Source organism: Anthonomus grandis, chromosome 5 (assembly GCF_022605725.1).
Source record: "Anthonomus grandis grandis chromosome 5, icAntGran1.3, whole genome shotgun sequence".
Lineage (NCBI taxonomy): Eukaryota > Metazoa > Arthropoda > Insecta > Coleoptera > Curculionidae > Anthonomus > Anthonomus grandis.
The window spans coordinates 15,964,448-15,987,955 of record NC_065550.1 but is presented as its reverse complement, the minus strand read 5'-3'; the positions used below and the strand labels follow the sequence as shown (position 1 = coordinate 15,987,955).

Genomic DNA, 23,508 nt, shown 5'->3' with positions numbered 1-23,508 from the left:
AATCTTCCAATAGGGCCTAATTTACAAGCAAACGATCCCAGGCCAAAATATATTTTAGAGCTCCATCCTCCTTATTCTTAATTTTTATATATTTTGTTTGCTGTTTAGTATGTACCAAAAAAGCGAATATAAATTTCTACAAGAAAAAGAGAAATGCTTCATCTTTTACAGGCCATATTAAAATAAAACATGAATTTTTACTTTTTCATAAAAAGAAATATACAAAAAAGTATCTATAATAACTGATTATCTTCATGGAAATTTCCAGGTCTTGTAAGTTTACCTTAAAGCTATCCTAAACTTATCCCAAGATACTTCCACCTGGTGTAGGATACCGAATCCCGAAAACTTAGGGTTTAGAAACCCCTTCTCCCGTTAAAGTTTTGTAACTCTTCAGCTGTTAGAAATTAATTTTGTAATAAATTCAGATTGTTCAAATAATAAACATCTGTTAACTTTTTCAAAATGGATTTTTGTATTACGATTAAATGGTTTTAAATAAGCTTTACTCTTTAAAACGAGTCCTTAACGACATTTTTAATAGTAAGTTTCTATTAACAACCAAAAAAAGTTTTAAAAACCACTGCCTCTCTCTTATATTCTTTAAAAGATCTCTACGATTAAGAACATGCATAAATTAATGTAAAAAAACCTAACCAAATTAAACTAAACCTAAGAAAAAGAGAAGATAGCACTAACTCAAAATTTTGATTTAAGACTTTGTTTTATGTTTATTTTACTAATTTTATTTTACATTGAGTTTATTTTAATTGAGCATATGATACAGTATTTTTCTATTTTTTTTAATTCTTGTTATATAACTTTTGAGGCTTATTTCTGACCAATATCTGACTATATATCTTAATTATCAAATTTTGTCGTTTTTCCGAATATCAAGTCCGTTTTTTATTAAAAACTCGTGTTTAGAAGTATATGGTAAATGTATCTAGAATTTAATGTAGAATATAAACAGTAACAGGATAGTAATACACCGCGTGTTCCATTGACACAATAAAAACGTTATTGGTTTTTTTATGACAAGTCACACCATATGACTGAAAATATTTTAAAAAATAAAAATTTGTCGTTGCCAAAAATTTGTCATAAAAAGTTGTCGAATTTTTAAAAATGTACATTTTTTTCGAGTATTCGATCGCTAGAGTTCATCATATATAAGTTGGAAAAGAGTTGAAGTTGCATCCTGCAGATGCTCAGTCGACCAAAATGCAATTAGTGTTTGGACGTACAGTAGGCTGGGAATGTCACTTATCTAAAATACAAGGTGTACTACGGGTGATGGTAGGTTAGAGGTTTACAGAAAACGGCACATCGGGTTTCTTTTTAATTCGGCAGCCTAGGTAATTCCTTGTAATCAAACGATCTAAAATATTTTTAGCAATACAGCGTTACCGCTTATACCAAAAAGTAGAATCGTCTATGAAATTTTAAATATAACACCCTATACAGGGTGTCCCAACGCAACAAATATATAAGCACTATACGTCAATTATTGACGGTTTTTGAAATAGTTATGATGATGCCAATTGAAATAAGGTAATTTGGACTTATCCCATACAAAAATTATAAAGCGGTGCGAGTTTCAGATGAAAAGTGAAGAAACAAGAATAGATAGATGTCTTTTGCAGTTTGATGAGTATTTATATATTTATCAATAAACCGCATACCGACCCTACAATAAGGAAAAGGAGGGTCACACCATTGAAAGAGATTATCCAAGCTTTGCTGCAAAACGGCTGCATCAGATTCAGAAGTCATAATCTTCTATATTTCCATGTCATCTGCAAACTTCAGATACTTGCACGATGTAATCCTGCTCTATGTCATTAACAACCAAATTGAAAAGAAAAAGTGCAAAATGTCCACCTTGAGGGACACCAGATGATCATATGAATGTCATGGTCGATATGAATTCCCTAAATTCCACTCTTATAAAATTAAAGAGATTTGTTTGTTTTTCTAAAATAACTTTTCATATTTTGATACTCCACCCTAAAGAAAAACTCAAAGCACATAAGCAAACTTTAATTCTTTTTCTGCGACCCAATGGCATGCTCCCAACCATTTCAAAGACATTTCACTAAAAGCCATGACTTTTAACTTAACTAAAAGAAGTTTTGGAGAAATCCGTGTAGATAGCGTCAACGTGATATCCACTCTCAAAGACCGAGGGCAGTCTCATTAACCACCAGATATGTAGACGTAGACTCCCTCTTGACAAAGGTATGTTGGTGATCAACAATAATTTTCTTGCTTAACCAACTAAGTTGATCACAAACTAATGGTAACAAATAAACAACAAACAAATTCATATCAAATTTCCTTTACAATAGATTTGGAAGGTACTGGATCGGAAATAGAGGTCTTTTCAGATGGCCAAACCTGGTTTAACATTGCTAGATTTTTTTCTTGTGGGGGTATTTAAAGGGATAGGTATACACTGAAGAGCTAGCAAATTTGGAGGATTTAATAAAGAAAATTACACGTGCTTGTAGAGCAATTTCGGAATAAGTAATAACAAGCGGCTGTACCATTGAGCTAATAAAAAGGTACGAACTCGGTCAAACCGAGAACGATCAGCAGTTTAAACATCTACTATAAGTTTTCTTACATTATTCTAGTTTTATAATCGTTTTTAACTGTTTTAATAGTACAATGAAGAGGAATTAAATAATATTTTTATTATCTCAAAAACCATAAGTATTTCACGTATAGTGTATATACATTTTTGTTAGAATTAAATAAAGAATAAAAATTTGCTAAAATATACAAAGCGTTCCATTTAAAAATAACTTTACTTGACAATTAAAACTTTTTTTTTGAGACACTCTGTAGATTTACCAATGCTATCAACAAAATTAGTATTTCCAAACATTTCTTAATTTAACTTTTTTTCCATATCATATACAGGGGCAAAAAAAAGTCGTGTGTCAATAGAGTTAGGACACCCTGTATATTTTAACATTTTTTGGTCCACAATTACATCCTAAATCTTTTGTCGCATACTTAAAACCAAAGAACGATCCAACGAGCTCCAAAGAACGATTACACATATCAAAATATTGTAGGGGACAAAGTTATTAAAATAAAATTAAATAAAAATTTGGACATTTATTTAGAAAATATGAAATATAAGCATATCTAATTCATTTTTAAAAGCTGCAAAACATCAATTAATCTAAAGATACAAAAATTTATCGTAGTATACTGGGGATTAATAATGTATTACAATTTAAAGAAGTAAAATTTCGAAATAACAAATGTGTTTGACATGTGCTCTATCCGAAACATGCTCGATAAGTTTAATGGCAATTCCTGAATATTGTGTTGCTTCAAAAGGTTTCTAGCGCCTCTTACAAAATGCGGATGTGCATTGTGGTGCATAAGTACAACATTTTCACCAAATTCTGTTGGGCGTGGATGAGCATTGAGTTTCAGAATTTGACACCGATATTCGTTTGCTTTTAAAAACTTTTCAACCGAAAACAGATTAGTCTACAGAAACTTCTTGGAGTCAGCTTTCTTAAATCAAAACCTAAACTAAACCTTAATTCATCAGTAAAAAGAATGCATGTCCATTCTGGCTCTTGTCAATTCTGATGTTCATCTCCTCGTAATCTTCTTACACGATTTCCATGTAATAGTACTGATACCCTAGCGGGATGTCCAGTGTAAAAAGTGTGTCTATATAATAATGTGTGTCCCTATAACATATTCCTTATTATTTGAGCAATGACACTAACACCATGAACTATCTGAAGTTCACTTGTCAGCTAGTTGACAGTAATATTCTGTCTCTGTCCTAGGTTCTATGGCCCTTGTTGAGTTAGTAGTCTTTCTCTCACATCTTCAAATCTCTGCCTTAACCTTCTTTTGGTACTCTTGGTAGAATTTTCGGCTTCTCCGGCGAATGTTCCTGCCACACTGTATCATATCAACAGCTCGTACCGGTGTTTTATGATCAATATGCTGCTTTTCCATATTAAGTATGCTGCACGGATAACTAAAAGGAATTCTTACTATACTGGCAGCAAAAATTGTATTGTAGACCTTTCTGCAGTTTACCAAATACGGTTTCGCGTAACTATTTATTTAATACCAAAGAGAATAACTAATTATATTAAATATAATAAGATATGATAAAAAGAAGGTCCAACAAATAATAAACAAAATGTATCTAGGAAACAAATTTTTTCGTCTAAAGATAAAATGTTGTTTGCTTGTCCCATTTTACACATTAAAATGTGACTTTCCATTGTTTTGTTAATGATTTTCCATTATTTTTGTTAAAAACATGCCTTTAATTAAATCGTTTCAAATACTGTATTAATTTAATACTGTTTTCGTAAAAACTTTAAATTCTGAAAAGGGATTGTATATTATCAAATAACAATAATACTAATAATAATAAAGTTTGTCAGATTATAAATCTAACAACTGTTCAACTAGCCTCAACTTACCTCTAATATCTAAATTGATGACTAAAAAATAAATACTAAAAAACTTTTCATTTAATTAGTTTTTATATATCATATTATTATTTTTTTTAAGTTTTAAGTTTTTTAAGTTTAACAATAAAAAGAAAGAAGAAGATAGAAAGAAGATGCTATTTATAAACTCTCTCAAATGCCGATACACCTTGCCCGTAACTTGTTAATTACCACATATTTTTTGAAATTTACTGGAGACCACATGTATGAAGCTTGTATTATGGTGAAAATCGGAATCGTATGTCGGCCATCTTGCTTGGCAGAAATGACAGGGAGCTGACAGACAGTTGTTGACATTGACTGATAGAACATCATTTGTCATTGTCATACACGAACTTATAAATATACCTGGACTGCTAATGCATATGGCCACGATACCCAAAAATGACCACTGCATGGTGGCCGCCATTTTTATAGTGGTTGTGTCCTTTTGATGTTGGTGACTCTAAAAATTTTTAGTGTTGCCAACAAAAAATATATTAAATAACGGTAATGAAGTTGACGATGCTGACGTTTGACGTGTGAGTATAGCGGATTGCCTAGTTTTTGGCGATTTGTAAACGACGCTTGGGTATATCGTCTGGAACAGGCGATGTAACTTTCTCCTTATTTAATACGTGACTAATGTATCACCATCTTTATTTAAAGATATTTGGTTCAGTTTCTCAAAACCGAATTATTGTGAATTGTCCGTCTGTGTTGTTTATAATGAAATAATATATTGAGTTGTTGACAGAATGATATATTTTTACTGTATAAACCCTTTATAATTACAAACCCTCATAAAATCATCTATATTTTGATTTTTATAAATGGTTGTACCTATTAATGTGGAAACTCTGTACATGGAAGGAAAGTAAAACTCGTAATAGTAAAAATAGAAAGAAAATAAATGTTTTTAACTGAATTTGTTCAGTAAATACAAGCAAAAATTTAAATGAATATCATGATTTTCATGGTATTAGGATTTATAAGATTCAAGATTATCAAAATAATTAAACAAATATTTTAAAGTGCATGCATCTATTCCAAGTTAATTGAAACTTTGTCTCATTTTAGGTGAGGATTACTTTCTTTCATAAATTTAAACGAAATTCTTAAAGGAGTACTAGAAAAATCACAGATCTAACGCAACTATCTTAAATTCTTACCTATACGTAACTTTCAGCTTTCTGTTTTGTATTTTTGTAAACATAATCTCTCAAAAACTTTAATTGTTTTGTTTCCCTACAGTTGGCACAATCAAAATTTGTCAGAGTAACCAACATCGAAAGGACACAATCACGCAAAATGGCTGCCCCCTAGTAGTGGTCATTTACTTTTCATTGAATTGGCAGTCCAGGTATATTTATAAGTTCGTGTTGTCATACCATTTGAGTTTGTCTTTCATTTCAATAAATGCTGGAAGCGTGGGTTGAGTTTGCTATTTGTTTTAAGGATGTTATTTTAAATTCATGACTTTTTTTTCTAAAAAGTTCTGTTTCAATATTGGAATTAATGTTTTAATTGATTTGCAGCAAGCAATTCTAGGCTTCTGGTAAGAAAATCTGATTTTATTTATTACTATTATGTTTTTGTATTATCAATCTTTAGTCATCAAATTCAATTGATTTCAGTGAAGAAGTTTCACTTTTCAAGTATTTAATTTTTAACTTGATTATTATAAATACATATTAGAAAATTTCTGGCCTCTCATTTCCTATTCAACAATTAAAAATTGATTTCAATTTGATGTGGTTTTGAGAAACAGTATAATTTTAATAAAAGATTTTTTTTAATTTCCTTCAGTTCCCATTACAAGAAAAACATGTAGAGCGATATGCAATGTAAATGTTATTAAGACTTTGAGCTATAGAATTTCTTCTGATCAGTTCTCTCCACAAACTTTAATAATGCTGATACTGCTGGCTTTACACTACAATACATATTTATTTAAACATTTATTTTGTCTTTTTTTCACATGAATCATTTAGTAAATTGATTTATAAGGTTTGCACTGCCTATTTTTTTATTTTATTTCATGCTCGTATCATACCACTTCCTGTGTTTACTGAGACGAGACATAGGTATAGAGACTAAGAGATCTGAGCACCCGGAATGGATCAGAATTAATGTTTTTCTTACAACTTGTGTTTTTTTTAAGAGTTTCTTTTTATTTCATGTAAACATCTGTCCTTGAATTAAGTTTTTATTAATATTATAGTTCCAAGATATGTTGTTAGTGTTATAAGAGACCAACAAATATATACTATGTAAGTGATAGTATATGTTTATGCTAAAAAGTTCAAAGAGTTTATTTTGTTTTGTAGATGGGTATATTGTTTCTTTCAATAATATTCTGCTATAGAATTTTTAATTAATTTTAAAAATTAATATTTAAATTATAATAATTTTAAAATCTGTTTAATTTTTTCTTTCGGAAACAGATACAAGTACATATTAAATCAGGATAATTCATATTCTATTGAATCTATGTTTTAATAAAATGAGGATATTATTAACCTAATGAGAATGCCTTTAGATGTATGATGAGAAAATAGCACAAACATTTTGATAAACTTTTCTAATCTGTTTAAAATTAGGGTAGTTTAGTGCTAATAAAATACTTTTAAAAATTTTTAGATTAATTCTAATTTGAATAATGTCTGCTATAATAAATTATTGTATATTATGTATATCATTTTAAGTAATTTTTTTCAGGAAAATTAAATAATAAATTTATTAAAGAAAAACATTGTTTTATTTCCATTTATCCAATTGGTGATATGTCGTACACTGTCGTAGATTATTGCAGTAAATTAACTCATTTAGATATGTAAAATAAAGCTGAAAAGTTTTATTTTTGTTCAGATCAATATCTGATGCTAACACCTAATCAAAAAGTCCCTTTTCTCCATGAGTAACCTTTTTGAGTAGGCGTTTGCTTTAGATATTACGATTAAATGATAAGATTGTCAGATAAAAAAAATTTGATTTCCCGCTTTAATTTGGCCACGCCTTTCACCATTTTGATTGGTGCAATTAGGCACGTCAAACTGTCAAGTTAGTTACAAAATTTTCCGTTGCCAAGCGAGAGGACGCTAGCTGATTTGTCAGAAGAATTTCTATCAGTTGTATGCAACCACCACTTCTCTATATATTTGTGTTCTGTGCTTGAAACATAGCAACAGAGACAACCAAAGAGACGTGCAACTAGATAGAAATTTTTATCCTATTGTTGTTGCTCTCTTTAATCTGTATATATTGTATTTCGTTGTCTCTCTCTTCTTTTATAAAAGGTGAGCTAAGGTGGCGCCACAATACTAATCTTTCGCAATGGTAAATGTATTTAATTATCAGAGCAGTTAAGAGAAAACATTCTTCCAACTCCGTCTAAATGAATGCAATAATACGGGATAGCTTGTGTCCAATTCTCTAGTATTTCTAAAATTATAATTAAGTATGGCAACAGTGCAATCCTTGCTCAACATGAACACGTGAATTTCAATATGGCTAAATAGTTGTTGCTGCTGATTAATGTTGTTTTGTTTTACATCATTAGTTGAGATTTTGGACGAGTGCTTAAATTTTACGTATTTTATTACCTACCGGATTTAGGTGAACTTGGTTACAGTAGTTAGTAGTTGTACTTTTTTGTAGGATACAGAATTCAGTGTTTTGACATGTGTTAGGAACAGAAATATGTTCATTAAGGTAATCAGGTAATTGTCAAGGCTGTAGTATATATTTTTTGGAATATTATTATAGTACTGTGATAATTAAAATCTTTCTGTATTTTAATTGCATTTATGTATAGGCATGTTACTGTTACCGTCTAATTATAAATTATGAAAATAATTAAGAAAATGCATGCACATCTTATAGTTATACCATGTGCTGAGAATAAAATACGAAACGTTTCAGAATTATATTTAGTTTATTTAGTTCCCTAATTTAAATGTTATTAAATTGCATTGTTTTAATTAAAGTCTACCATCGTTCTGAGCAATTAAAAACATATCAATACTTTTTTATTTGATTTAATTAAAAGCCGTTCTGTCTCAGAACATAATTATGGTGTTCTGACTTCTGAGACATAACGGCTGATTATAATTAAAATAATTCATTAAATGCTTAACAGACGAGGTTTGAATAATGGCGGCAAACGCTATCTGCGCCATCTACGTTCACCTTTCACGAAGAGAGACAAAGATGGAAAATAATGGGATATTTTATTAGCGCACAGTTGCGCGTCTCTTTGGTTGTCTCTGATAGCAATACAACTGCAGGAAAATCATTTAGACATTTCGCAATAAGATATGAAAAGGATCGTTCGAACAGGGAAATAAAATACACCGGAATTGTTAGCTTACCCTTAAACCTTTATATTATGGATATCAGTTCGAAATAAAATTTTATTATATAAGCATGGTAAATAAATTGAAAGAATATCGACCGTGATAAGGACCTTACATATTTATCTTTCAATAAAAGTGACTAATTGTTGATTGATGTTATTTCTCAGCTTACGGGCAAAAGTCTTAAGTCCGAACAGATTTAATTTTGCTTTTAGCGATTTTATATCACATAACTTGTACAATGAATATCGATTTATTTCTCTGTTTACATCTTATGGCACTGGAATCAACCGGGTATATTAAATAACCTATTAAACCATATGTAACAACAAACCTCTAAAGGGGCTGACTGTCAGATAAAAAAAAGTATTTTCAATAAAAGATAAGTTTCCAGTATTTTTTCTCTCGTTTTTTATATGGATATTCGTCAGAGAATATAAAAATATTCATTTAAAACACGGATTCTTTTTAATTAAAATGTTTATTTCTTATATATATAAACATTTTAATCATGTAGCATCCTACTTTCATTACTTTAGAGTTTTCTTTAGACTAATATGAGGTAATCAAGGTATTAAAGTTTGGAAAAGTAAATCATTAGCTCATTTTAGTTTAAAATTTTATCGAACTTTAAAATGACGTGATGCTGAAAAGGTCTATGGCAAACAAATCTTAATGTTAAAAATTCCTAATAAGGTTTAAGTTTTTTACCAAGTTAAGTTTTAGGTTTTTAAATTTTTTACCAACGTTGATTAAAAGTTTCTAAATTAATATGATTGAAAGAACGAACATGTTACCCTTAATAAGCCATACCTATTTTCTTAATAATATTTTATTTTGGAATAATAATTAATGGAATTAATTCAACAATATTTATTTACCTTCTGTTCTTATAGTCCAATAACGAAATACAACAAACTGAATACTTTAAAAATGCAGGCAATAGCTTTTCGTGTCACTTTATCAGTTGTATACTAGAGTCTATGAAAGCACAGTTAAATAAAAACATAAAGTCGTTAACTGCTGAACTGAATTATGAATTATGAGATATTATTTATGAAATGTTTATAAAATTGCATGATTCACAGCTTTTAATATTTTGATATATACTGACTCAAATATACACAAATTTTTTACAAATATGTTAAATACGTTTATCTCATAATAAAATAATGGTTGTCATACATTCTTATCAATATTATCTTATCTTCTTATTTTTGTTGAAGGCAGAAATAAGTAACTTTCATCTCACTGAAAACTGAGAAGAGGGAAATTGAAACACTACATCTTTCATTCTCAACACAAAAATAAAAAAATGTAGAAATATACTGTTTATTCTATTCCATATTTTTTATTAGACATTAACCTAGTGAATAGGATTGTATTATGGTATACAGGGCGATCCATAAGTGATGGTCAATAATTTAGTTTCGGATAAGTTCCGTCAAAAAAATTTAATTCTTCTTTACTTCAAAAATCAACAGGATAATAGCACAATAACACAATATACAGGATAATAAAGTTGATTTGTTTAACACATTATTTAATTAATTGGTCATTTGTTATTATAGTTTTAAACCGACTAATAGCTGCGAATAATTGCAATGATTTCAGGATAAAAGCAAGCTGTTATCTTGAAGGTATTTGACAAACTTTGTCACCTATTTATGGGTTCAATTTTAAAGTCAATGAGGTTTTCTCCATTAGCAATTAGAGGATATATTAAAATATAAATGTGTCCAGTCAATCAAAATTTAACATACTTCACGAAGGAGTATTCTAAATCTAAGTCTCTAAACACACTTAGACATGCTAAACCTAGAAAAAAATTTAAGAAGGCAAAAAATAGACAGGAAATGAAAAGAATATTGAAAGAAAATAATATCACAAATTTTACGGTCTGAAAGGGAATTATTTAGAATGCCGATTATCGACGAGGTGGATCTTTTATATTATGTTGAGAGTTATAGCTCTATCAAAAGATTGGCTAAAATGAATTGGATTTGGCTTGAACAGTCCTAGCTCTATAAAAATCATATCACAGTGTTGCAGATTATTAAATTCAAAAGCGATTCTGCTAATATTATAATGTATTTTAAAATAATTATATTAAGTACACAAAAATTTAATAATTTACACAGATCATCTATTTTATGAGTTAACAGAGGGGACAAGATCATTCAGACATAAAATTGATGTTCAATAATTGCCAGTATTGAAAAATATCAAACTTAATAGGGAAAAATCTTGTTGGTGCAAGAAAAACCGGTTATGTTAAAGAAAAATGTGGAGTCACGCCACTCACATATATCAACTGCCAGTTGCACTGGCTTTTCGAGAGGTTGCTAAAGAATCAATTTTCGTAAACCCAACAGACGAAAGCGAGTAATGGAATTAGAAATTAATAGTTAGATCATAAATAGAATGTTTAATAAATATATTAATAGAATCTATGTTTTTTAAAATAATTTTCCCTTATCATAGAAAACACCAATTGCCTTTAAAAACAACACATGGACAAAAAAAATTATTTTCCATTCACATACTTAAATCATAATTAACATTATAAAAATAAGTATACCGGGTGATACAGAAAAAATTGGAACACTTAATAACTTTTTTACTTTCCAAGATAAAGAAATGAAATTTGGTATATCGATTGAATAAAAGCATCTTTTGATATATTCTGTTATTTTTCGTTACTTCCAGTTTAACAGGAAGTGACACTAAACTTTTGAAAACTTGGAGAGTTTTAATTTTTCATCAAGTAATCATGCAAAAATAATATTCATTGTAATTTAGTACTTAAATCTTTTACACGCCTATTTAGAATTTCGAAACCAGTATTTTTGGCATTTACTGGGAGTACTCAGAAACCACACATACAGTGCCGGCCAAAAGTAGAGAAACTTTTAATTTATTTTCTAATATAATAATCTATTCAAAATGTTTGTGACACCCATGTATTAAAAATGTTTATCTTAGCCTAAGCCATAAATTCATACCAAAACAGTTTGAATATTTATCACAGGAATGTAAATAGTAAACAATGTTTTTTTTACTTGAGGACATAAATAGAGAAACTTTTTGTATTAAATATTTTGAATTAAATAGGTCTCGTTTGAAGCAGTTCGTTTTCGATTGTGAAGAAGCCTATTTAGTATTAAAATGCCTCGAGGTATAAATTTATCTGAACAAATAAAAAAACTTATAATTGAGAAGCACAATGCGGGAGTGAAACAAGTAACAATCACTAGAGAACTTGATCTTCATAAAAGTGTCATTTGGAAACAAATCAAATTGTGGCAAACTAGAGGCACTACTGCCATCATCTCTAAGCCAGGTACACCCAAAACAACATCTGCAACTGACAAGCTAATTAGACGATGTTCTATAAGAAATCCATTTTTCTCCGCCGAAGATATAAAAAAGGAATATCCCAGCATTTCCCTTTCAGTTCGATCTATTCGAAGACGTTTATGTGACGCCAACTTAAACGCCAGAAGACCGGTAAAAAAACCTTTCATTTCAACGAAAAATAGACAAATTCGTTTAAGACTCGCAAAAGAACACTTACAATGGACCTATAATCAATTGAAAAACGTTTTATGGTCAGATGAAAGTAAGTTCAATTTATTTGGGTCAGATGGTATGAGATGGGTTAGACGTCCCGAGAATGAAAAATTCAACCCAAAGTACACTATTCCCACAATCAAACATGGAGGCGGTAATGTGTTGGTATGGGGATGTTTTTCCGGGCATGGCGTTGGTCCACTGGTGAGAATAGATGGGATCATGAATAGCCAATATTATCTAAACATCTTAAGGAATAATATGCTTCCCTACGCCGAGGATAATTTGCCGTTAATTTGGAAATTCCAGCATGATAACGACCCCAAGCACACTTCTAAAAATTAACCTCTCAACAAATTCAAGTTCTGAAGTGGCCAGCTCAAAGTCCAGATTTAAATTCCATCGAGAACTTGTGGGAGCACCTGGACAAAAAAGTTCGACAAAAAAATCCGAATAAGTTCCGAAATAAAGACGAATTATTCCAAGTCTTAAAAGAAGCATGGAGTGAAATTTCCGGAGATATTATACACAATCTTCTTGAATCTATGCCAAGACGGTGTAGTGAAGTTGTGAAGAATTACGGTTATGCCACAAAGTATTAGTGTGCCACATTTTGTATTATAACATAGTTATGTCATAAAAATAAAAAGTTTCTCCATTTTTGTCTCCATTTAGAAAATAAATTTTGTTTGCATATTTTGTAATAAATTAGTTGTTTTCAATTTTTTTTCTAATTATTTTCGTCACTACTAGATATAACCATAAACATTATTTACAATTACTTCGAATTAGTTTTAATAAGAAAAAAATAAAAATATTAAAAGTTTCTCCACTTTTGGCCGGCACTGTACGCGCTGGCGACGACCTCCCAAATAGAAAGAAAACCACCCCGCAGACACCCCTCTAAAACTATAATGGTGTAGCTTCTGCAACAGAATCTTGTAACTGACACTGTCAAATGCTTTTGACAAGTGACAAAACATTGCGCCAGAAGTCCTATCACCATTAATTTGGCAGTAGAGATTATGAAGGTAGTTTTACACTGCATCGCTTATGCCAGTGTCCCGTTGGAAAACAAACTGAAATCTGTTTAGAATATTATTGTGTTTTATAAACGATAATACATGATTTCTTACCAATGCTTCCATAATTTTTTATAAGCTAGGCAAGAGCGATATTGGTATAAAGTTTCAGGGATCATCAAATGTAGCAGTTTTTTGAATTGGAACAATTTTAGCCAACTGTAGGCATGGTGGAAAGGTACCGCTTTTTCATGAATCATTAATTGCATCGGCCAATACCATCAAAGCAGCATCTGGCAAGCTTGTGAACACTTTAATTGAGATACCATTTTCCCCTTCAGACTTGGTTTCAGATAAACTGGTAGGATTTAAAAAAAAGAATATTGTACAGGACAATGGAAAAAGGAAAATGGATCTATTGGCAAATCTATTTTATGTTCAAAGGTGTGAGCAAAAGTTGATTGACAATCTCTGGTAATTACAGGCTCCAGTAATATCACTAATGATTTTCCAGCTCTCTTTTGATTTGATGAAAGCCCTATCAAAACGGTTTGAGTAGTAGGACCGTTTAGAAATTCGGATTAGCCGGCGATATAGTGAACGATGAGAATTAAAATATGAATTAAATACTTGATTATTTGTTAATTTCCATATTGTATGTAGGCAGCGTAAGTTTCTAGAAGAAGTTTTAAGACCCTTAGTAAACCAACATTTATCAGATCCTGATTTTTTGCTCTTACTATTCACCAATGGAAAGGAAATATCAAAGAGGTCAATCAACCTACTGTAAAACTGAGATATTAGATCTGATGTGATTAGTTTGGCCTCCCAGTTGCCAAGAGCTGATCCACGGCGAAACTCATTAAAGTTATAGCTACTCAATATTCGGCTGAAGCGATTCGCAGATACAATATAGTGACTGCCATCAATATCACATATCTTACACAATAAAAACTCATGATCAGACAGAGCAGAATTATCAACTCTCACAATATTATCTGATAAGTTTGCACACGCATAATCAATAATACTAGCAGTATACTAAGTTACATGAGTGGAAATCTCAACACGCATCTGCAGATTAAAGGCAGCTAGCAAATAACCTAATCGTTGAGTGAAAATGGAGCTCTTGTCATAAAAATTGTCAAAAAAATTTAAAGTCGCCTGAAAGTATATTAAAAGCAAACCAATTTAATTTTTTTGGCACTGTTAAAAATAGATTTTAATACTGCTTACAGTATCACACAATGGTATCTGGAGGTGTTATTAAGAGAGGTTTATTTTGAAATGAACGCACCGTATAATATTAAATATAGTGAAATGAGTTTACATTTTGTGTAAATATATTGCTTGTAATTATTTCTTGTTCTTGATTTATAATTTTATACATATATTTAAATCGTTCTAGCTTTAATAATTTATTTAAATTAAGCACCTTTAATATCATACAATAAATAAATCTAAATAATCTTCTTGTAGGTAATTCAATCGTCCATATGATGTATCCTTTGGTTGTTTTCTAATGCCGCGTCGGATGTAGAAAAGATAATTGGGACACCGTATAGTATTCTTATGATAAAAAAATATAAAATTGCAAATATTTCAAATACTACAAGTTTTTGGAATAGGTATGTTAATACAAAGTTAGCCATGTTTTTAATGCTTAATACGATTATATTATAAAAAATAGAGGTTTACTTCTAAAAAAAGTCACCATTTAGACCATTTATTAAATTTTACCACCTTTTATTATTAATTATGGAAATTTCATATAGCGTGATAAAATTGGCCCCCTCTAGAAGGAACTCGACCAAAATATGATGATAAAGGTCCCTTTATATGGTTTCAAGGAGTGTGGGATTACTCATCAAATAGAATGGTCGCATTTATTATTGCTCTCGAAAAGATTCGATAGTTTAGTATGTTTTTCAAACTGACTTATCACGAGATTTTCAAAATCCGCAATGATATACTAATGATGATAGTATATCATTGCATATCAACACAATGGTGAACCTAATGCTAGAGACAAGAAAGATGTCAAGAAGAAGCCGATTGCTTAAAAATGCATATAAAACAAGACACAATTCACTGGATTTTCTCTCAACATGACCAGAGATTGGAACCATTATAGGAATCGACAGAAGCAAGAAAGTACCGAAAATGTCAGTGAAGGATAAAAAACTCTCAAGAAAAGGACGGCTACATTGCTCGGATCGGACAATGTTTCCTCAGCAAACTCGAATATACCAGGGTCATTTAAAAACGACTGCACGAGAAACGATGAAGATTTAAATGATTGTAAGGATATTATAAAGCCAAGGAGCTATGTGCTTAAATCACCACCTAGAAACAGTAACAGCGATGAGAGGAATATGTTCGGTGAAGAGGATAATGCAATAAACAGATAATAAAATACCTCTCTCAAATTAAAGTTGAAAGTCCAGAGGCAAAAGATTAAAGGCTTTAGAAATTGTCAACAAATATTCAGAGAAACCAGATATTAATAAAAAGAGTGGAAAAATAATCAGAAAGGCGTGATTTTTGGTTACTCATAAAACTAATCTAGCATACAAAATAGGAGAAGTACAACAATAAAATTCTAAATTTGCAAGCGCACTTGCATACCTAAGATAATAAGATAAACGAAATAGCAGAAAACATAAATGGTAAAAGAGATGAAAAGTTTATGCCAAAAAGAACCTACAGCAATATATCAATAAACAGCGGGCTAACAAATCAACACCCTTATAAGTAAGAGAGCTGGAGATAATAATTTAAAAAACTGAAGCACTCAAAACACAGAAAGTTTCAAAAACGTTAAGCATTTACAAAATTAACTCATTATTAATGAATACGAAAATGATAGAGCAAAAGGAAAGGTGGGGTGTATTAACGAAAAATTGCACGATTTAAGTAAAAATCTGCAGGATACAGATCCTATGGTTTCTTACTAAAATCAACGACGGCTAAACTGGTGCCATGAAGTACAAAAGGTTCGAACAGATTTTTGTATGATAAGATTTTCATTTTAAAAACCTTAGAGCATAAAAGAATAGAATCGCTCTACAATTTAATGGTGAATAGGTTATTTGATGCAGTTCTATGTAGTACCTTAATATTGCTGCTCCAGTAGTAAAACTTATAGCATCCGAAGGCAGATAAATTTAAACAGACAGATTTTACCACCGATGGTCTGGCGACCGATATCACTTATAAACAATAGAAATAAAATAGGGCGTAAGACTGAAGACAGTCCACATTCTATCAGCTTGCAAGAAGACGTCATATTAGCCTTTACAAGCCAACTTCTGTCATTAAAATATTTCTTAAAGCATTCAAGAGGAGATCCTCTAAACCCATAATGCTGTATTAATTACGATATTATGATTTACAAACTCGAAAGCTTTAGAGAAATCGCAGAAAATTATTGCTGTCTAGCTATCGTTGTTTAGAGCAGTATATTCTATAAAAGGAAAACCTAGCATTGTTGGTGAATATGTGATATGGTCAGTAAGTATTATAGATTTAAACAGAAAAGATAAAAGGCTTTTTTAACCAATGGTTCAATGACCTTGGATAACGTGGAAAGAACTGCAATTGGACGATAATTGGAAACTTGTCGACGATAATTCGAAAATTTTGTAAATGTCATTTATTGAACTTCGAAGCTCTCGTAATACTATGGGCGTAAAAAAGCAACTATACATTTTCATTAGGGGGGTATAAAATTGGATGATGAGAAGGAGTTATGGTATTCATTAAAGTTTTTGAAACATTTACAAAATAACAATTATATGAAGTAATAATTGAGCCAGGCAAAGAAGGCTTATTTCTTAATTCATTTACAATATACGTATACAATATATGGTTATCTACCAACATTCCCTGCTTTGGCCAGCTTTTTATTATAATAAATATCCTCGACCGTACTTATAGCTCTATGATTAAAGTCTAATATATTTTTTGAAGAAGACGCTGTTCGAGAATGAGTGCATTTTCGTTGCAGCTAAACGTAAGCCTCTGGTAGACCAGGGTTTATGATGTTTGATTTTGACAGGCCGAGGAGGAAATGATTTAAAACCAATGCTAAATAATTACTTAGTAAATCTAGAAAACCTAGTCTAGACATCATTAGAGAGGAAGTTCCAATCATCTAACATCAAATAAAATTGAAGACATTTTACATCAAGTAGAAAACTTTCACACTCGTGATAGTACATATAATACAAAACTTTTTGATTTAGATTGCCATAGAAAGAAGAAAGAAAATGTGCTATATTACGTAAGACAACAAAATCTTGTGTACAAGCATCCTAAAAACTAAAAAAATCCAAATTCACTTTAAATTTCAAACAAACATAACATCTAAAACATTTTACCATAAAATTTACACACATAATTAATTATAACAAAACAAATTGAAAAAATAAAAAAAAGCATCTTTTTGATAAATTTGATTAAAAAATAAGTAAAGCTGTCAATAAAACAGAATTTAGAGGAAGTAAATTAAAATATTTAATAGGAAACAAACTAAAACACTAAAATGATGTCAGAGCACAGGTCAAAAGGTATCATTAAACAAATCATCAAGGCTATAATATGCCCTGGATAATAAAAGTGTTAAAAATTTTGATTCCTTTTTGAATTTCTTAACTTCTAAAATTTGTCTGATACATAGAGGAACATGGTTGTAAATTTGTTTGCTAAGGTATATAAGTGAGTTCTTGGTGAGGGAGGATGTAGGGATTGGTAAGGGAAAATCGTTAACCTGGCGAGTCATATGCCCAGTGTTAGAGGGAGGTTTAGGACATTTATGAATAAGAGTAGCTGTTTCTAAGATAAAAAGAGTTAGGATTTTTTGAGATACAAAAAGAGGTTTACAAGAATCTCTTAACCCAGGGGAACATAGGTATCTAACTGCCCTTTTCTGAATCATAAAAATTATGTTTAATAATCCCTTGTTGCTTAAACCCCAAAAAGGCAAGCCATAACGAAGATGGGACTCAATAAGAGAAAAGTACACTGAACGTGCAACTACCCCTCCCAGCTCATGCCCCGTCATTCTTACTGCAAAGCATCCAGAGGATAATTTTGATGCAAGATTTAGGATATGATCTTCGAAGCGAAGGCGACCATCAATGGTAATACCAAGGAACTTACAGCTTTCTTTGTTTTGCAAGAGGGAGTTTTCACTAAACATAAGGCCCTGAACGTCACACTTAAATCCCATAATAAAGGTTTTGCTCACATTAAATACAAGCCTGTTTGCAGCACACCACTCCGATAAAATCTTAAGATCCTTAAAAACCTGGGCTCTAACATTATCAGAATCTCTATGATTCCATAAAATGGTGGTATCATCAGCAAACTGAACCACTTTGCCCTGCAGTTTTAATGAACCCAAATCATTTACATAGAGCAAAAATAATGGTGGTCCTAACACTGAACCCTAAGGTACTCCAGTTTTAAGGGATCTGGAATCGGATAAACATCCAGATACTGCAACTCTTTGGGTACGATTAGACAGATAGGATTCCAGCCATTGCAATACCACACCTCTAAAGCCATAATTATTGAGCTTAGACAGCAGTATTCCATGATCTACACAATCAAATGCCTTGGATAAATCGCAAAACACTGCCGCCGCGGACTCTCCACAATTTAAGGATACATAGACATTCTCCAAAAAGCCAAAAACAGCGTCATGAGTCCCTTTTCCCGTTTGAAATCCAAACTGATTTGCAGACAAAATGCAATTATGTTGCAAAAAAGATAAAATTCTGATTTTTGCAAGTTTTTCAACTATCTTGGAGAGGGTAGATAATATAGAAACTGGACGGAAATTACAAGGCTCACTCAAATCTCCACCCTTATAAAGAGGGATAACCACTGCTTCCTTCAAACATGCTGGAAAGATGCCATTATGAAAGGAATTGTTTATGGCAGAAGCTAAGGCATTCAATGCTGAGTCAGGCAAAAGGAGTAGTAATTTTGATGATATCCCATTAGCTCCAGCTGATTTATGGTTTTTTAAGCTTTTAATTGCATCTCTAACGTCAGTAAGGCTAACAGGATAAAAGAAAAAAGAATTTTGAACTGACACTTGTTGAATATAATGCAAAGGATCAATATTAGTATTCACATCCTTGAGCAATAAATGAGGAATATTACAGTAATAATCATTTAAACTATTTGGTCTTACTTCTGGTTCTGAAACTTTCTGGTGAGAATGCCTGAAGTCATTTATAATTGACCAACATTCTCTCTGCCTATTTGAGGACATATTCAAGCGGTCACTATAATATTTAACCTTTACTGCTTTTATCGTCTTTCTGTATAGACTACGATATTTCTGATGATAAAAAATAATGTTTGCAAGAATAAGTTTACAACTAAAACTTGCACAACTTAGCCAAAAAACGGAGGTTTTTAGCTGAAGTTCTGAGGCCTGCTGTGACCTATGGTTTTCTATTTTTCATTTTAAGCTTCTTTTTAGGAAAACACTGATTGATCTTGTCACATAGCACATGAAATAACAAAGTAAACCGGTCAGGAGCCACTTCAACTGCATTCCAATTAACCAAAGCTGTAGTAGAAGAAAAAGCATTAAAATTTGCTCTGCTGAAAATTCTTCCTATATAATGAGATGAAGGAAATACAGTGTTGCATGGAATCCTAGCGAGAGTGGCTTCATGATCAGAAATACCAGATAAGAGTACTCTACATGACACATTTAAATTTGTACACAAATAATCAATAGTAGTTGCAGATGAGGATGTTATACGTGTGGGTGAAAGAACATGCATCTTCAAGTCATAAGATTCCAATATACTTAAAAGGGATGTATGATACGATGGCAAGCTTACATCAGTGAAGTTAGTCACCGTTTAAAGTCATCAGCCAATATAACTATGGAGTGTAGAGACAATTGGGATAATAGAGAATCAAGTTTGTCCAGGAACATACCAATATCTCCTGTGGGTGGTCTATAAACACAAAGAACATATAAATTAAATCGCTTACAAAAACAAAGGGAGAATTCAAAAACCTTCTCCAACAGAAAGCTATCATACTTATTAATTTTACAGAAAAAAGCTTCAATTATTTGTTTACCTAAAATAGCTGTTCCTCCATGTATGGAGTGTTGCCGAAAACAAAACAAAAAAATGATATAGGAATATAATCAGATATTAAGAAACATTCGTTAGGCTTTAACCAGTGCTCAGTTAGTAATACAATATCAGGAAAATCACAAGAATCAAGTAAAAGATGAAGCTCGTCCATTTTATTTCTTAGAGACTGTATATTTAAAATAAAACTACTGAAACTTTTCGCATGCTTATTTTCAATGTTATTTATAGAATGTGAGTGAGCTTCATCTTCTGTGTATTTATCTATAAAAAAGAATCCCTATCACAGTCAGTATCTAGAAGTCCAGGTTGATTACTTGGTTTTATTGTGGACACATTTTTTGATAAAATGCTACTTTTAAAATGTTTAAAATGTTGTGGGTATACAGTAATGATGCCAAATCTGATCCAAAGTTGCTCGCATGATTAGATTCTAAAATTTTATTTAGATTAATATTATTTGCATGAAAAATTCTATAGAGAGCCTTTTTGCTATTATAAATTACATTATGGTTTGGATACATGTAAGGGCTTGTCATCACTAAACTATTGCTGTGTAAATGTATAATTTTTTTAAAATATCGAATGATGAGCAAATACCATTTAACATTAAAATCAGCATATTATTTTCTGTAAATTTATTAACCATAGATGATGCAGTATAAATCAGTTCATTGTTTGTACTTCCTGGCTTCAGGAAACACTGGACTTTGTAGTTAGCTTCAAACTTCAGACGCAATTTCTTCAGGAACACTCTACTACAGTTTCCACCCACAAAAAGAAGCTTAGGTCGATTATCAACAGGTGAATTTGGCCTACATGGCAACTGTGTTGGAGAATTTATATTAACAAATTTAGATAAGTTTTGCTGTTCCTTTAATGCACAAATATCGGAATAGCAAGTATCTTTTTCAACTTCCAACACCTTTATAGACTGGATCATATTCTTATTCATCTTAGTTAAATATTTTAGACTCATACTAGTCATGTGAGTCAGTGTCAGTCAATCCAAAAAACCATAAATGTAAAATTATTAATTTAGTAGGCCAGTAGTTTTTACACTAACTTTCATAATACCTCAAGGCTTATAATAAGTAAATATCGATATCGATATGATAGCCTGTGTCTAGTATTGATTTAGAAACCGTAGCCACAAGATTCAACTGCCAATGTCAATTGCCATCTATCAAAATCAAAATAGAAAACTCAAAGCATGTGTTCGTCATTTATTTTTAAAACTAGTGACAAATAAATTTTATCTAATTGTTATAAGTTATTAATGAATTTGCTACTCTTACCTTTAATAAATTCTTGAACTTGGAATATGTAAACATAAACCTACAAGTCACTCTTGCAAATCATACACTAATATTTGAATCACATCTGCGCAGAACCCTTAAATTATTAGGCAATTTTAATTGGTTAAAATAAAACGGTCTATTAGAAAAAAAATATTCTATCAACCAATTATCTTGTAGCGATTATTCCGTCATGCAAATGTCTCACATTGTTATGGAGCAGTGTTGCCAGGTCTCATGATTTATCATGAGATCTCATGATTTTGACTTACATCTCATGATATCATGATTTTGTCTAAAAATCTCATGATTTAAAAAAAAACAAAGATTTAAAATCGTAACTCAGAATATTAGTCGTAAAAATAAAAATAAAATAAAAACTAACCTAAAACTACAACTAAATGTACACATATAAATATCATAAAGCCTTAAATAATATCCGCACAGCCCTATATAAACGGGAAATACTGACGAGTATGGGGATTCCCCGAGATTCTCGGATATTTCTACGGGCTATATTTTTCACGAAGTTTTATGCATTTGCTCGTGTATTTGGTATTGTAAAGCATTATTTGTGAGTTGAAAATAATTAAAAAATATGAGTGACAGTGATTCTAGTAGTTCTAGTAGTAGTACATCCAAGAGTATATCTCTTCCAGGACCTAGCAAGAAAAGAAAGGTTTATAAGCAAAATTTTAAAAAGGAATGGAAAAATATACCGGGTTTGCAATGGATCGAGAACAGCAGAAAGGGGACAGGCTTTGCCTGGTAGGTATTTATGATATTTTAAGTTAAGGTACTTTCTGTAAAAATAAGTGCAATTTGGATTTATTGAGTACAAAATCTAAATTCACTTATAATAATGTTAAATCGAGAATTAAATGATAATATGAGTTACTGAATCGTAACTAATTAAAATTTGCTTTAATGCGGATATATATAATTTAAGGCGAACAAAACTTTTATTTTAATGGAGGTAAACGTTTTTTTTTTAAATTTAAGGTGCGATTACTGTAAATGTGATGTTAAGGTATCTGCAGGGAAAACCCAACTAGTAAAACATTCTGAGACTGAAAAGCATGTTAAAGCTTTGCAGAGAGCATCAATGGGCAAGCAAAGTCAAGTAAAAATAAGTCAAATGTTTGCAGAAAGTTCTAAAAAAATAAGCATTGAAGAAAAAGCGAAAGAAGGAATTATAAGAACTGCGGGGTTTCTAGCCGAACATAATCTCCCTATGAATTTGATGGAGCATTTCATCGATTATCTCAATGCTGTAGGCACTGATTCAGATATTGTCAAACAAATGAAATGTAAACGAACAAAGATGTCAAAGAGTTTTACAAAAAGTTACAGGCTTGTCTCAAGAATCTTGGCTACTTGGCCTAATGAGGGATAATAAATTTAGCATTATCATAGATGAGTCTACTGATAACTCGTGCACCAAACATTTATGTTTAGTTGTAAGAATGTGCATTAATTTTGACATTGGAGACAACTTTTTGGCGTTAATCCCAGTAGTAGAGACCACAGGGGCTGCACTTTATGAAATTTTAATCAACTTCCTTACCGAAAATGGTGTTCCATATAAGTCAAACTTTATTGGCTTTGCTTCAGATGGAGCGAGCAACATGGTTGGC

General features: G+C 31.1%; 1 protein-coding gene and 1 long non-coding RNA gene across 3 annotated transcripts in view; one reads left to right on the top strand and one right to left on the bottom strand.

The window, feature by feature from the left end:
• Positions 1-22,023, bottom strand: part of LOC126736855 (spermine oxidase-like) — a 413,704-nt gene extending 391,681 nt beyond the window's left edge. Inside the window, exon 1 of one of the 2 annotated variants that reach the window (XM_050441462.1) lies at positions 21,872-22,023. In XM_050441462.1, coding sequence (XP_050297419.1) covers positions 21,872-21,907 — 36 coding nt within the window. In that variant the 5' untranslated portion in view covers positions 21,908-22,023. Of the gene's footprint in view, positions 1-9,726; positions 9,969-21,871 lie in introns of those variants that run through there. The other variant, XM_050441463.1, reaches the window with a different exon arrangement.
• The window catches only part of LOC126736869 (uncharacterized), a 300,653-nt gene that overhangs the window by 155,092 nt on the left and 122,053 nt on the right, over positions 1-23,508 (top strand). The gene's annotated exons all lie outside the window — the stretch shown is intronic.